Below are 16,357 nucleotides of genomic sequence, written 5' to 3'. Positions count from 1 at the left end.
CTTCTTTTAAGTTATTAGCATTTTGAAGTCCTTAATATAATCAATTTTTCTTTTAGATCCTCCAAGTCCTCAGTTAATTTGACCTGTTTTTTTTCATTAAATCCTCTTGGATCCTCTCATTAGATCCTCTAAGTCCACAGTTTATTGATCTTTTAAATCCTTTTAATAATGGAATAGAATCAATAATTGGAAAGAATATCACAATGCATAGACGTTTACCTGAATCCATTGGTAAAAAATATGGCCTTCTACATAAAAACAACAAACCTGTAATTTAACAATTGGAATCAATATTCTGGCAAGTTGACTACACATATGTTACTATGGATGTAACATCAATGTACACCAGCATCCAGCATGAAACCAGATTAGGTGCATTGGAGTGTTTTCTGAAATTGTGTTCTATCTCTTTTTTGTAACACAATCAAACCTTACTGAAAATGCTTACATTTATTCTTCACAACAATCTATTTTGCTTTATTGGATCAATATATCAACAGCTACAAATAACAGCAATGTGTGTAAAGCATGCCCTTGAATATGCTAATTTATTTATGGGGCACTTTGAACTTGTATTTGCCTGGACACAACCATCATTCACCACTTTACCACTGAATCAGCTTTAGAATATACAAGCTTCTTGAACAACAAGTTCAATGTTCAATTGACAATGAACCAGAGTACAGAAAGTTTTGTGGATTTTGAACTATATGGGGTGAACAATAACATATACACCACATTGTATCAGAAACCAACTGCTTTCAACTGAAAACTACATGCACAAAGTAATCAACCCAAGCATATCCCTATGAATAATACCATATGCAGAGATGTTAAGAATGAAACGGAATGCAGTAATCCAAATGAATATACAAAACACTTGGAATGCACAATTGAGAAATGTAAAGACTGAGGTTAAAGACATTAGATACTAAGGCAAGCAAGTGCCAAAGGGAACCAAATACCAACATTGCTACTTAAATCCAAAGACACCAAATCTAGACTTGAAAAAATGAAGAAGAAAATCACATTTTTAACTACATTCAGTGTGGATCAATATAAAGTCAAAACACTAAGATTTGTGCGGCCTAAAGGCAACCTTTGGTGAGCTTTTCTGTTGCAGCTTTCTTTGTACTTTATGAGCATACCGGGCTGCAGGATTAGGTGCTCTCACACTGAGGCTCCACAGTGTACAGAAATAAAGCAACGTGAATCGGAGACACCTAATGGTTCCCGCGCCTCACAATTGTGCTTCAATGATGGGCTTAGACTTGCTTTTACTTTACATGAGCGAAAATGTATTTGATTTTGATTTGAATATAGATTGAGTTAGATGTTATTTCACATCAAATCCGGTGCTTACTAGTCATTGAATACTTGAAAGTCAAAAAACAGAAACATTTGAAAAATCAAAGGAAAATACCCTCGACACGTGTTTCCCCAAAAACAGTCATTTGGGTTCCTCAGGAGGGTAAGTCATACATTTAGACTTGTTAAGGGGTGTACGTATGCTTGATAGTAGTATTATGTAGGATAGTTGTGATTATTGTATGTCAAATCGATGATCGATCAGTTTATTTAAGTAAGTTAAATTGTAAGTCTTGGAAATACTGTCCCTCTGGAGTTGTTAGGATTTCTCCTGGTACCTTAATAAATCTGAGCGCTTTTGGAGCTGAAGGGAACAGATTTCCAAAGGTATCACTCTGGCCTGATGACCGCAGCTGTGATCAATATAAAGTGAAGAACTTTAACAAACACTGGCAAATACTACTGTTAAATGAGGATATTTCCAAATATCTGGACTCAAAGCCTTTAATGACATATATGAAGAGCAAGAAGAATTAAAATTTGTCCTAGCAATGGTTCTGATCCGGTAATGAACATCTACTGTGGACGATGCAATTTTAACAGAGCACACCAGTCCTCTGCATTTCCAGCCGCTTTACTTCGACATGTTCGTCAATGGCCAGAACTCTTCTGGGATACTTAAGTCAAGTACCCATACCAGGCTGGATGCCACACATTTTCTTAGATGCTAAGGAGTAGGCAGTTTAGGAAGTCTTACACCTTGGCACAGGCAAAGTCCCACTCAAGTGCTGTTCCCAAAGCTGTGATGTTCCTAAGGAGCTGCCAGGATATCTATGATTGTTTAACTGAGTGCAGAGATGATGCTCAGCTCTATTTGCAACCGCGTTCATGTCTTGTACCCCATTGATGAACACTGTGGCTCATTTGAGCTGAAATAAATGGTCACTAGGTTACTGGCCTCTCTATATACTCCACGCTGCAAGGGCTGTATTTGCTCCACCCCACCTAAATGGAGAGCTCCCTCTTAACCTATATGGACAGTAGTACTTGCCTCTGTTGCTCTAACTTAGTGCTAATGCAGTCTCCTGCTGAAACTGGTGCACAATAACAAATTATCAGGGCTGGAGTGAGTGGCAGGCCTCCACTGGTTCCTTTGTTAAGGCTCCACGCACCTGCATATGAACACGCTAAACATTGGAAATTAGTTTCTGGCAGTAACTTAATTAACATGTCATCAGTAACAGAACACGTACATACTTTTCAGGCAGTGAGGAGGTTAAATACATTGGCTGCCCATAGAGGACTTAATGAGGGCTCAATCCTTTCTTTTCGCACTGCTCCATATACTAAGCAGCACTGGGAGAAGTACCTTTGGTCATTTGAGGCCAGTCTTTGCGGGCAACTTCTGTTCTGCCTCCCCACTAGCTAGGATGGTGCTGGCAGTGGATCTTGCAGCACTGTATGTGTAAGGTGGTAAAACGTTCCTTGATAAGCTGGTTGACAAAATGGGCAATCTTATCACTGTTTATTCTGACTAGAATTACAAATCTGGTTATGAAGTCTCCTAAAAACACCTTCTTTGCACAACAGATGACCATTTTCCAACCTGCCACCATCTCATGATTCCATTATTAATTTGTGAAGTCTGGGTGATAAACTCAAAAACAGTCTTCACTAAAACAATATATCTGACTGGCCCTGGGATCTTTGCTCACTGTCCAACTATATTCCCATGGTATGTGCCTGGATTCTGCTGGACTTCATCACAGCGTTTGATGGAGTTGATCAATTTACCATGTGTAATCTGAAGTGGTACCTTTGTCACTGTCCACACCCATCCAGTGAACCTGGCTCCTTATCAGCAAACATGATCTCCTTTGGATTGAACTGGGGATCAGCACTGTTGCAAATCCTTTTCAAAAGTGACTTTGCCCCATTCACTCAACTTCTTAGTTGGTATGACATGGGCTTCCACATGTTCGTTGATGCACAAACTCCACCTCAACTTCTACAAGGTCCCAGTCAGTTCCCAGGGTGACAATGATTTCCTTCTTCGTATCAATGGTTAGATGGCCATCACCACTAATGAGAACCACTAAAACACTGTTTCGATTGGTCTTTGACTTCAGGTGCTCTTCCTACCTCTACTTCATTCTCGAAATCTAGGCAGCCTTTTCAGTAGTGATTTATAATTTTTCCCCGAAGTTAATGTAATCACAAAATCTACCCATTGTCCTATGAGAATCTGAAGAGGGATCCTCCCATTCCAAATATTCCTCAGTGAATTGCCATTGTGTTGGCAGAGGTTGTGTCCTTTCTTGACTACTGAAATAGTATCCATTCCCAGACTTCCCTCTATAACTGATTGCTAACCCAACCAAAAATAATTAAGAGTCTTTTCTGGACTCGCAAAGCTATATATTATCGGGTGCTATACTGCTCGTTTAAGGTATTTACACCCTTCTAGCCACCCATAGATGCACAAGATTGCCCTCTCACAATTTGATTAATTACATTCTCTGAATAGTTTGTTATGGGGGTGTAGCTCCATCACCAAGGCACTAGCTTTTGTAACTCACTACCTTGTATCTGTGCATAAATTACATCCCTTTGAATTTCAGGCAAGCCATGGAGACTGAACTATTATTTCTTATACATGGTTCCTTGTCCCTTTCCCTCTTATCCCTTTTCCCCCACAGCCCATCCCTTGATACACTGCAAACCCATAATGCATTTGTTTTTATCAATATACAAAAACATAACTTCAATTACATTCCACACAAACATTTCTTGGGTTACTCACTCACTAGCTCTTCTAAACAAAACAAAAGCTGAAAAAAACAACCAATAAGTGGTTCAACAAAGATCTAATTGAAATAAAAAGATTGGGAAACAAATGAAATGTGGATATTTTGAAAAAAGACCTTAATTTTGCCTGCAGAATCCCCTAAAGATGCACCAATATGACAATCCAGCAATCGGAGAACATAAATAAAATGTTATCAATTATTCAATTATCTCAATGTCAGAACTAATCAAGTATCTGGTTTTGCCCATCCCAACACAACTCCTTCCAAATGTTGACACAGGTGTTACTACAGACCCCAACCCATAACAACCAGCCTTTAGCTACTCCATAATAGTTCATAAATTACCTGCAGGCTCCATGACCCCACTCCAAAAAAGTGTTGGGTTATCTGATCAAATGCCAAATCACAGCCCCATCAAGCCTTAAAGCCTGTTGAGAATATTGATCAGTATATGTGAAGCTCAAAAGACTGTGTTATGGCCTTAATGAAAGAGTTTGAAACAAAATTGAACTTTAACCCAAACTGCAGCCTTGATTCTCCTAGAATTGTCAGAAGCCTATGACATGGTTGGCAACAATACTACATCTGGCACTATACAAGACTGGAAGGGAAATCATTTCCTGGCTCTCATTTCTTTAAGATCGATCCCACACAGTTAAATTAGGCTAGTTTATATACTAATGTTTTTAGTTCCAAATGGATCCATTTCCATAGCATGGCTATTCGATGTACACACGTGTATTCTTGCCACACAATTTTAAATATTAGGCCCTTTCCTGGTGTCTGCAAATGAAATACAAATCCTGTTTAACATAGGAAAATGCACAACTTACCAGAACATAAATCATGCTTGATAAATCTAAGAATGGCTAGGAAGCTGACTTTCTCTTAATGGCTTAAACGGTTCTCAATTTCTTTATGTTCAGCCCTGCAACCTAGCCATTGAACTTGACCCACTCCCAATGATGTTACCCATCCACTCCAAATTTCTCTGCACTGCTAGAAATCTGGATATTTTTGCTTTGTCACTTTCCATCAGCCCTCGGATAAATGCTTAATGAAGGGTGTAAATCTCCAGCACCGCCACCATTTACTGTGGCTTGCCTCTGAAGTAAATGCAGCAGCTTACATTGGTGCAAAACTGTGCCTCAAAATTGGAATTGGGGCTACAGAGGCAACATTGCGGAACACCAGAATGGAAAACCCTTCATTGTCTCCCATTGAACTAAGTCTATCCATCGAGCGTCTTTGCATGACCCACAGAGCCTACTGGTCAATCTACCTTAATTACACACCAAATCTCCTACATGAACCAAATATCCGATATCCACCACGCATCTTTGCTGGACCCGCAGAGCATACTGGTCGATATCCATCATGCATCTTTGCAGGACCCAGAGAGCCTACTGGTTGATCTTTCTTAAATACATGATGTTGTCTCGACACTAAATTCCCCCAAGAACCAGAGTTTGGATAACAAACGATTATGTTCTTCAACAATTACAAAATGTTGCTACAGCTGTAAGTTCTTGGGCCAAATAGGCTCAACAATAAGGGCCAGATCGACATTGGTCTTAAAACAAAAGTACCTTAAATTCAAAATATTTTGAAGACTGCCTTATTCCAGCAATCCTTTCCAGAATAATATATGGCCACCATAAAACACGCCACTGACACCAGCGCAGGCAATCAAAATGACAAGTGTAGTTATTAGCTACCTGAAATTTTCATTTTATAATAGTCACATAGGCTACTGAAACCTTGCTTAATGCCTGCTTACAAAAGCTGCCTGTACTCTGACTTTTCACCTGAATTTCCTTGGTTACCAACTGAGAAATGTGTGTCTGTTTATCTGCTGGAGAGATCATCCCTGTGCCCCAGATTATTCTCATGATAATCCTAGGGGGCAAAAACATCAGAAAAATGACATCAATAAATTATAAATTAAACTATTTAACCAAGGGGTACCATGAATCTCAATTTAGCAGCACAGGTACTGCATCCATCAGGGTAAGACATCCTGTATTATTGATCTTGTTATTGTGTTCATCACAAACATGTGCTTATTTAAATGCACAATGCCTTTTTTTCCCTTTCAAACGTTCAACTCTGGAGATTGCTGTTCTAGCCTACTATATTGGCCATTTCTTTTTGCTTCATTCTAATCTACACCAAAACTAGCAAGAAAATGACATAATATGTCTGGCATTGCACAAGTTTAGTGTTTTGAATTTCGATCTACCCTCCTGTTTCCATTCCTACGCACATCTAGTTAGCTTAGCATGGTTGTCTGCCAAGCAACACATCCCTATCCTCTGAGTTTTGTTTGGTTCAAGCCAATATGGACGCTTGCTTTACCCAGTAAAATGTAAGATGGTGAATGGCAGCTCTGGTCATGTGACATGAATTGGTTGGAAAAGGAGACTCAACATTTATGCATATTGTGTTGTTGTATTTAGAAGAAGGGCGGGTCAGTGTAAAGTGGATCCAATTTTGAATGTTGAGGATGTGGTATTTTAGTATTTTGAATTCAATTGTTTAGTTAGCCCACAAGGTTTTCCTGAGAAGCAATCAGTCTAATGAATATATGGGTGAAGGGCTTCGCAAACATTTACAAGCTTAAACAGGTTTCATGAAAGAAATAAAAGAAAGTGTGCCTGCATCAAATGCGCTCTGTCTAGAAATATCCCTTCAAAAATGTGCATTTCTTTCAACAAAAGCTCAGTCACCCAGCAATAGGTATCTTAAGTTTTTAATGCTCAAAAGCTAACATCAGTTGCTATAACTTTCCAAAATCAAACATCAGTTGCTACGCTTGCCAACACGTGTTTCGACCAACATGGTCTTTTTCAAAGCAGAACTCAATTAAGCAACTTTAATACACAGACCAGATTTATTTTTTTAAGAACAAATATCCATAAAGTAAAAGGGTTATATGGATTGAACATTAGCATCAAAACCATTTTGTAAAATCTAGCATTTCAAATATCAGATAAAGAAATGGAGACAAAAAATTGGGAAAACCAAAGGAAATACTGAATGTACACATCCATTAGTGATTCATTTATAATTCAATAATGCTTACAAAGACCCATAGTGATATGTATAGTACCATATCATTCCATCATTCAATTTGATTTGTTAATATCTCAAATTACTCCTCATTATCTCATGATCATCTTTAAAGTCATATTTTTAGCACCTGATCTCCATTCTGTCATAACAAATACTTCTGAGAGTAGTCATATCCCCAGAACACAAGGTTGTTCCTGCCTTTAATGGGATGTAATTACTTAGATTAGTAAATACCAATATCATATCTAATTGGTAGATTGAAGCAGTCATCCAATCAGTCCCAATCACATAACATCTTCAGTGTCCTTCTCCGTCATGAAATATAAAACTCACCCTCAAATGTCCTAAGCAGGTTGCATCCAATTGCTTATAGTTATCTCTCTATATTTATATATAGTTATCTAAACTATATTGCTTATAGTTATCTCTGATACCAATTATTTAACATTGGTTGAACTATCCATGTGCCAACCTATGAAAAAGATACATAAATAGAACTCAGTATCTCAATAGTTCTAATGGTAACAGAACAAAAAGCAAAACCAAGATAGACCGTCTTAATAAGGATAGATGACAACTCGGTGAGTAAGACCTATAAAAAAAAAGAATACAATCAACCAGTTTGTTGGGAATCCTAACTTTGTATTGGAACCCTTTAGTCATCAACGACTAACCCTTTATGGACTGTGTCTGCTCGGCTATTGATACAGCCCCTGATCAATATTGCAATATTGAATTTATTATCTGTGGGAATTTGAACATACATCTATATGATACAAAGGGCCGTGCATTGGAACAAACAGAATTGACCAACAGAGCTCAAAGATGGTCAAAAGTAATGGCGATTAGAAACGTGACTCTAAAAGGCAAATCACAAGATAACCTGCCTTTGATCCCAACCTGGACACGGGGAAAGTCGAAAGCTATAATCAACTCCATATATGTATCCCCTGGCATATTGTATGTGATATACAAAACTGAAAACATCAACGCAAATAACAGTGATCACCATAAATTGACAATATCATGCTCAAGAGTTGGCCATCCTAGGACAAATCACAAGCTTCTCCCACTGGAGCGAAACTTTGCTATGAATAGGCTGCGTATAAAGCCATATCATATTGACAAACTCCCTGAAAGTTACAAACAAATTCACAGGGAGGGGATAGAAAAACTGCACTATGAATGGCTATTACTACCATAACAACTAAAGCGTACCCCAAAGAAAGGACAATAGTGATACATAAGCATCACTTTAATAGTCATCGTATGGAAAAAAAGAAAGAAGTACGAAAACAACTCTGAATCCTTCAGATTCAGATTGATAAAATTTGAAAAACACAGATATAATAACTGGCTAAAAATGACAAGAAGTACCTTACTCCAAGCAGATGCAGAAAATATTCTTGAAACTCTAAAGAACAGAAATACAAGAGAGTCATGCAGCCTGCTTAATCTTACTATAAAGACACAAGAGCACTTAATTCTGAATGTAGTGGGATTTAAACGGATGGTTCACTTCGCTACCCTATACCAAAAGAGGACTGCGGTTCATACTGATGGCCTGAAAATCAGAGAAAAATGGAATCTAACTTGGGATAGACACGACATTCTGAAGATAATAAACAAGCTAAACATGTCTCGTGCCCCAGGCCCTAATGGCTTGTCAGACACAATGATTAAGCAAGCGCCCGAGTTATGGACTGAGGTCACCACCCAAATATTCAGTATAATCTCAGAATACAATCAGATCCTGAATACTTGGAAGACTGCAACTCTCATTCTTATCTACAATCAGGGTGATGGGAAGAATCCGGCCAACTATAGGCCTATTAGGCCCTACTAGACCCTTTAGGAAAGATTTTTGCGACCTTTTTACTGAAGAAACTTACCAGCTGGGCAACAATCAATAACAGATTTGCAGTCAGACAAACGGGCTTAGTCCAAAAAGTGGGAACAAACGTACATTTAATGTTACTAAATCTCAATAAACTAGAAGCCATCATGAATAAGACATCAGTCTTGGGAGCTTTTGTTGACTTTCGCTTAGCATTCAATGAAATAAACAGACAATTGCTTTGCGACAAGAGATATCATCGAATTGATAAAACTGCTATATTCAAATACCAAGATCAGAGTCAGGATGTTCAAACAAGGAGTACAAACAGCCTTCATAGAGACATGGAATGGGCTAAAACAGGGTTGCCCCTTGCAGCGACCCTATTTAATTTGTACACCTCTGACTTTGAAGAGGAAATGTACTCTATGCATTTAAATCAACCAAAAATCAACTCCATCCCGCTACCTATGATGATGTATGTGGATGATATTGTTTTAATGGATAAAGCAATTAATGGCTTACAACAAAGCTTGAAGAGTTTGGAAAACTATATGAAAAAAAATGATGAAAAGTCGATACTGCAAAAACAAAAATCATGGCTCTTGCGAAGTGGCCAACCAAGAAATCGAGACGGCTAATACTAACCCTAGTAGAGAAACCACTTGCTGTAGTGTTAACATTTCAATATTCTGGAGTATTGATGAATCACTCGAAAATAGAAAAGGAGTGGTCAGACTTTCTAGTAGCAAAGACCCAATTGCTGGCACACCAAGGAAGAGTTCTTCACGGCAAATTTGGGACATTTTCATTTAAACTCATTGTAGCCTTCTATAGACAAAATGTGGTGCCAACCCTGATCTAGGGGAGTGAAATGATGATCAAACTCTCTGACACCATATGTCAAAAACCTGAAGCGATTTTCTGTAGGAAGATCTTGCAGCTACCTCCTTCTTTCCCCATGCCTAGAAGTATGTTTGAGGTAGCAACACAATCATTGGCATCAATGGTTTTGTGGAAACAATTAGATCTTTATAGCAAAGTGATGAATGATGATGAAATTTCTGCAATTGAAATCCTACGGAATAGTGCGAATGTGATCTTTACTAAAGCTCTGAATGCATGGAAATCGAACATGGCACAAAATTAGTAAGAGAAGATATATTGCATGAAATGCTGCTAAACCGTCCACAATATACCAAATGTAAGATCCTATGCAATGACTGGATCAACATGCTGAAAGAAAAATCCATGTATCACTGGAATCTACATTGCGACGCAGAGATAAGTGTAATCAATCAGCTCCCCAACTACCTGGTGATCTTTACAGACAGTGATTTGGAACCTATAACTAAAACTTAGTCTAAATGTCATTCCAACAAGATATAGGTTAGCAAAAATGAAAATACTTCTTAAATCACTGCAACATTGTAATAAAATAGACGTGGCAGAAACAATCCATCATATCATCAAGGAGTGTCCTGCATTGTTGGAAAAGAGAAACCTTATTAGAGACCACATTAAGATGTCTGCAAAACAAATGGACTCTGAGACTAGATGGGTGCAGATCCTCTTAGTAAAAGACTATAAACTGATTTTTACCATTGTTCAGTTTTGGAAGAATATTATGGATGATACACTATGTAAAGACACAAAGAGCTGCCATAATATTTATTATGATGTCTCAAGATGCATTTGAAAGTATATATGATTTAAGACGAAGTTTAAAAATGAAAAGTTTAATTTGTCATTTTTAATAAAAAAAATAACAAATAAAAATAAATGAATCCCTAATGTGTAAATCTATTATGCATTTCCTTTGGTTTTCCCAATTTTTTGTCTCAATTTATTTATCTGGCATTTGAAATGCTATATTTTAAAAAATGGTTTTGATGCTAATGTTCAATCCATATAACCCTTTTACTTTATTGATGTTTATAAAAAAAAAATCTTTTGTCTATGTACTAAAGTTGCTTAATTGAGTTCTGCCTTGAAAAGGACCATGTTGGTTGAAACACATGTTGACAAAGCATTGCAACTGATGTTTCATTTTGGCAAACTGGCAAGCATGGCAACAGATGTTTGATTTTGGAAAATGATAGCAACTGAAGTTAGCTTTTGAACATTGTTTGTTTAAAAACTTAAGATACCTATTGCTGCATGGCTGAGATTTTGTTGAAAGAAATGCACGTTTTTTGAATGGATATTTCTAGAGGAGTGCTTTCGATGCAGGCACACTTTCTTTTATTTCTGTTAAAACATTAGGCAAGGTTTTAGCCAAATAAGTTCTGGTATGTGCAGCTATCCTAATATTATATATCATGTCAATGTTTCTTACTAACGTGAATCACCCTTAATTACTTGGTTTAGCCCCATCATTTTTGGAGGTTTCATGAAAGCATTGCTAAATTATGTGAATCATCTATCTTTGGGCACTGCATTCAATTGTGGATCTTAGTAAAAAGTTAGCAATTCATGCCCAACCCTCAGTGGAGGAAGGAATTCTTTGTCTACCTTGGCTCTTGTGGGAATCATCCACCATGCAGCATCCATGTCATATTGCTGCTACCAAGGAATTTGATCACATCACCCCTACCATCTGATGCACCAGGCTTCGTCTACAGGCTTGCATCTCCTTCAAAATGCCCTGCCTCAACTTTAAAGCGTTTTTTTTCTGGCATCCCTCCTTTTGTAACCTAAAAACTCAAGGTATTGCGATAGAAACCAGTCACCCACTTCCCAGCAAAGCCAAGCCATAGCCAAGTTGGAAATCGAGAACTGCAACAAAAAAAGAGAAAACAATGAAACAAAAAATCTCCTGCTATGCACCAAGAATCCGGAACAGCCTTCCCCATCAGATGGGCCCCCAACCTTTTGCACTTCAGGAAATAATTACAAGCACATCTCTTAAAACTTCGCCTCACCAAAAAACGGAACACCTTGTCCCATCTCCATTCCAATGCTGGATCCTACTTTTGTACAGTGCTTTGTTACTCGATGTTCAGTTCATGGCGTTTAAAGCTGTATACTTATATATAAATGTAATTTCATTAAAACTAGAATGTTGGGAAAGGGACCAAAAGGTTTAAGAACTGTGAGATGTGAGACTCAACATACATAGACATTAAACCTTCTAGGTCTGCGTCACCCACACCTAGTCAATCCTTAAAGGTACATTATTTAGGATGCTCAACAAACAAGCACAGAGTGGGTTTATACAGCTTTCTTGTGAAGAATGTCTGTTTGTTAGAATTCTGTAAAATAACACCTTCATGATGGCCATTAAATATGGTATATTTGAAAAAATACATATGCATGACATATTTACATAAACCTTCTAAAGTAATCACAGCAACATTTTTCTTAGGAAGACCTTTTATAGATTAGCCCAACATGTTTCCATTCACATTCTAGTGCAGGACCTTCTTCAGGGGGATGTCATTTTGAGTGGAGGGCAATGTGAATCCTACAAAAACAAAGTGAACTTAGGATGGGTAGTAGTGAATATTTACCAAAGGCATGATACAGTGTATTAACCAATAGCTCCCTCTTACCTCTGCTTTGAGTTTGATTTGACAAGCGTATTTTCTAAAAAGACTGTCTCTGGTATCCTTATAGATTACAGGAATAATTACTGTTTGAGATGATTTACTGTCTGCTTTTTAGCAGGAAGGAGGGAGAGATCATGGACCTACAATGGGCCCATTAACAGTAATGCAGCAAGGATGAGTATAGTATCACTTGGGGAAAACACACTGACATTGTTTCGCATGTGTGAATACCTATTCAGATCTGTAATAAACAAAGCATCTCTTTGACAAGGCCATCAAAGTTAAGGAAACCTGTATTCATTTTTAATAGAAGTTACAATGTATATGATCTGCTGGTATGTACTGATATGCACATTTTCTCCATCCATAAGCCAATCCAGTTTGGTGAAACCGAGTCCTATGATACATAATGTGAGGGTATACAGTCTACCTTTTGCTTCTTTTTGAGCCAGTATATTGTGTCCTGTACAAATGCACATCACCAAAGGTTTTAGGATAAAAATGAAAACCTAGGATATAGTCCAAATTGACTATACATTGTGTCGGCCTGCATTCACGAGCATGCCTTATAAAGATGGAAATTATATTTCTTTGTCACATCAATGTTTGCTGGACCATTGAACATCCCTCTTTCCCTTAATGTGCGGTAATTATTCCCCTCCTCTCTCTAGGATCCAGATGCCCATCACCAGGGTTGTCTGGGTCTTGTTCGAACACAAACTTGCGAATTCCAACTCAAAGTAGAAGTGAGTGTCTGTTAGTAGGTTTCACTTTAAATGTATGAACACACCACCAGTGATAGATATTATCTATTGCCCACACCCCTTTCAATGTATCCTCTGCTGCCCACCCTCCTTTCAATGTACTTGCGTTCCTTTCATTTTGCTTTTTCAGGATTCACATACCGCCCAGCATGCATGGTCCTGAAAAAGACCCTGCACTGGGTTGGGGACTGGGACATGTTGAGCTTTTCTTTATAAGTATGCACATTTGATGCACTGGTGCAAGGGAAATTGAGCATACTATCGATCAAGAGATATTTAGGATTATTTAACAAGTTATTCAATTTCTTTGCTAGAAAATGTCTAGGATTTAAAATGAATTTTTATGTAAACATTTCATGTGTATTTTAAAGCATTGTCATGTGATGTGTTCAATTGTCAATGTGTTTCACATGAAGGTGGTCTTTCAATGAGAGTCTAAATAACAGGGGTTAGTTAAAACATAAGCACTGTCTGTGTGCTCGTTTGTTGAATATCGTAAATAAGGTGCAATTAACAATGTAATATGTGTAGGTGATGGGCATATAGGCCTGCATGTCTATTGCCCATTACACCTATGCCAGAATAGTTTTAAGATAATGGATCCATCTGCGGATCATACTGTCGCTGTCGTGCCTAGCAGACGCTGTTAGGGTGATTTTAGCAATATGTTAGCAATGTATTGACAGCCTCCTCCAGAGTAGAAATGGGGAAGGGGTAGATGTGTAGTGCCTTCTACCTAAGTTCCCATAAACTCTCTAATCTCGAACTTCCATTCAAAGAAGACTGCCAAATTTAACTGAGGTATTCCTGGTTCTTTTAGTTAGTTTGCCCCAGCTAAATGCTTAACCCTGCCAAGAACCTAAAGTTGTGTAGAAACTATTATTTCTGGACGAAACTTTTACAGGAATAAAAATGAATTTCTAGAGAAATAGTATTAGGTAATGTCGCAGTTTGAGACTAGAAATAAGAGCAAAATAATAGGAATAGATCACCGTTCAGTAGTTGGTCAACAGGGCCTTTGTTATTTATTTTTTGCAATGCCCAATATGAGTCTCTCGTGGAAGAAAATGTGAAAATTGAAGTGTCTGTCTTTCTTAGAATCCTCCTTGGTACTGAAACAGAGCCTTGCCAGCTTGAGTAGAAGGGACCACTGGCAAAGGTTATCCTAGGATGTTGCATCGTTTTCACAACTCCGTTTACTCGAGCAGGAACTAGTAGCAGGTTGATTTAAAAAGTGAGTTTCATTCCCCAAATGACCACTGTTCCATTAGCTAACCCCTATCCCTCAAGGAAGCACATTGGAGTTTAGGGAACTCCCTCAATGGGTTGGCCAAAAGCAGAACCAGTGCTGCGAGTCGGAGGCATCAGCATTGCTCATTTCACTTTGGTTGTTTCTCACAGACAGCCGGCCGACAAGCTGAAAAGCAGGAGCAATGTCTTGGGTGGTACATGCAAAAGGCTCCAAAATCTTGGATCGTTTCATGGTGAAAACCCTTTAAGATGCTGAAAAGATTTGAACAAGGATGAGTTTCTAGAGGCGAATATGCAGCAATCTGAATCAGTGATGCGAGTTCCCCCAGTCTGATCTTTTGTTAGGGGATAGAGAATCTCAGTGGGGAACAGTTACTTCAGTTATCAGATGATGCAATGCTGTCCTCTGATTGGCTCAACAGTTTGCTTCTTGTCCTTCTCATAGCTGTACTTTGACATTTGTCAGAATGATTTGTGAAACAGCAAAGCCCTGAAAAGCATCTCTCCTAGTGTCTTTGCAGTTTGACCACTCACACTGTTGTACTGTCTCTGTTGTACTCCTCATACTTCCACCTTTCCACAGTGCCTAGTGGCAGCGACTAAGGTAGAAGAGGCAAGGGTGTCCTTGCGCAGTCGATCATCATCGGATTGCTTGTTTGCAACACTGCAATAGATCCCCCTTCATTCAGCACAGAGTTGGCGGTCAAAATCACTCATCTATGCTAACTATGTGTTTGATATTTTTGTTAATTGTTTGACACATTTGCCTTGTGTAGTAAAGTCTGAGTAGATAATACATTGTTTCTGGATTTTAATTTGTAGTAACTTCGTTCAATGTGTTATTTGTATTTTTATTTGAGCTTGATAATCCAGACGAACAAGCAGCTCAGATCAGAAGAGAACTTGATGGACGTTTGCAACTTGCAGAAAAGTTGACAAAGGTAAGTGAAATGACACACAAACCTGTATATGTCTGTTGAATTTAAAGTGATAGCCTAATTTCCCTTTGCATATGTCTTTAAGAAAAACATTAGTCGATTAAGATCATTTATGTGCAGATGATGCCATGAGTGAAATAGCCGCTGTTTCATCGCCATGGCAACAATGCAGTGGAGTCTGGAACACGTGACTTTGATCACGTGCTGGGAGTCCATTGGTTGCCATAGTGATGCCTTGTCCGCGTCTCCAGTTGGCTCCACCCGTGGTCGACAGTGCTCAAATCTGCACGACTACATTGCGAGTGCTCATTGCAGCATCGATACGTGATTTTGTCTCATCTGGGCTCCCCCCAAGAATGGCCACCTACTACTAAGATAAGCCTGCTCTTCCATGTGCCCTGGATCTCCACAGTAGGGCTCCTAGCTCTTCCCAAACCCTTCTTACATATCCCTCTGTGGGTTTTACCATGTGATTTTGCTTAGCAATTTGCCCTCACTACACTGCTTTTACTTAGTGTGTGGCTCTCACCCCCCAAGGGATCCCACATTTGGACACTTCTGTAGTGATTCCTTCTAGTTGTGAGTATTGCCTCTCTCTCTCCTCGATTTTAGCCTTGGTTTGGCAGACATTTGTTTTATACAGAGGGGGACCGCAGAAACAAAATGTTTATCCCTTTTGGGGGCATTTTTTCTGTATCTTGATCGCTTGGTTACTTTTGGCCATCCGATCTTGAGGCCGTCAGCAATCCACATGTGCTTACTCTATTGAAGCAAGCGTTCTGTTTTTACGTATCTCTATATTGGTCTTGATTCCAATGGTCTT

The 16,357-nt window shown here is 38.5% G+C and overlaps 1 protein-coding gene across 5 annotated transcripts in view; it reads left to right on the top strand.

Moving 5' to 3' along the window:
• The window catches only part of CADPS2 (calcium dependent secretion activator 2), a 2,822,196-nt gene that overhangs the window by 401,497 nt on the left and 2,404,342 nt on the right, over nucleotides 1–16,357 (top strand). For all 5 annotated transcript variants that reach the window (XM_069629098.1, XM_069629097.1, XM_069629096.1 and 2 more), the window contains one exon: nucleotides 15,457–15,537. In XM_069629098.1, coding sequence (XP_069485199.1) covers nucleotides 15,457–15,537 — 81 coding nt within the window. The remainder of the gene's footprint in view (nucleotides 1–15,456; nucleotides 15,538–16,357) is intronic.

The sequence above is a fragment of the Ambystoma mexicanum genome, chromosome 12, assembly GCF_040938575.1.
Source record: "Ambystoma mexicanum isolate Mex_15411 chromosome 12, UKY_AmexF1_1, whole genome shotgun sequence".
In the NCBI taxonomy this organism is placed as follows: Eukaryota; Metazoa; Chordata; class Amphibia; order Caudata; family Ambystomatidae; genus Ambystoma; species Ambystoma mexicanum.
Note: the sequence above shows the minus strand (reverse complement) of the source record. Positions and strands in the feature narration are given on the sequence as shown.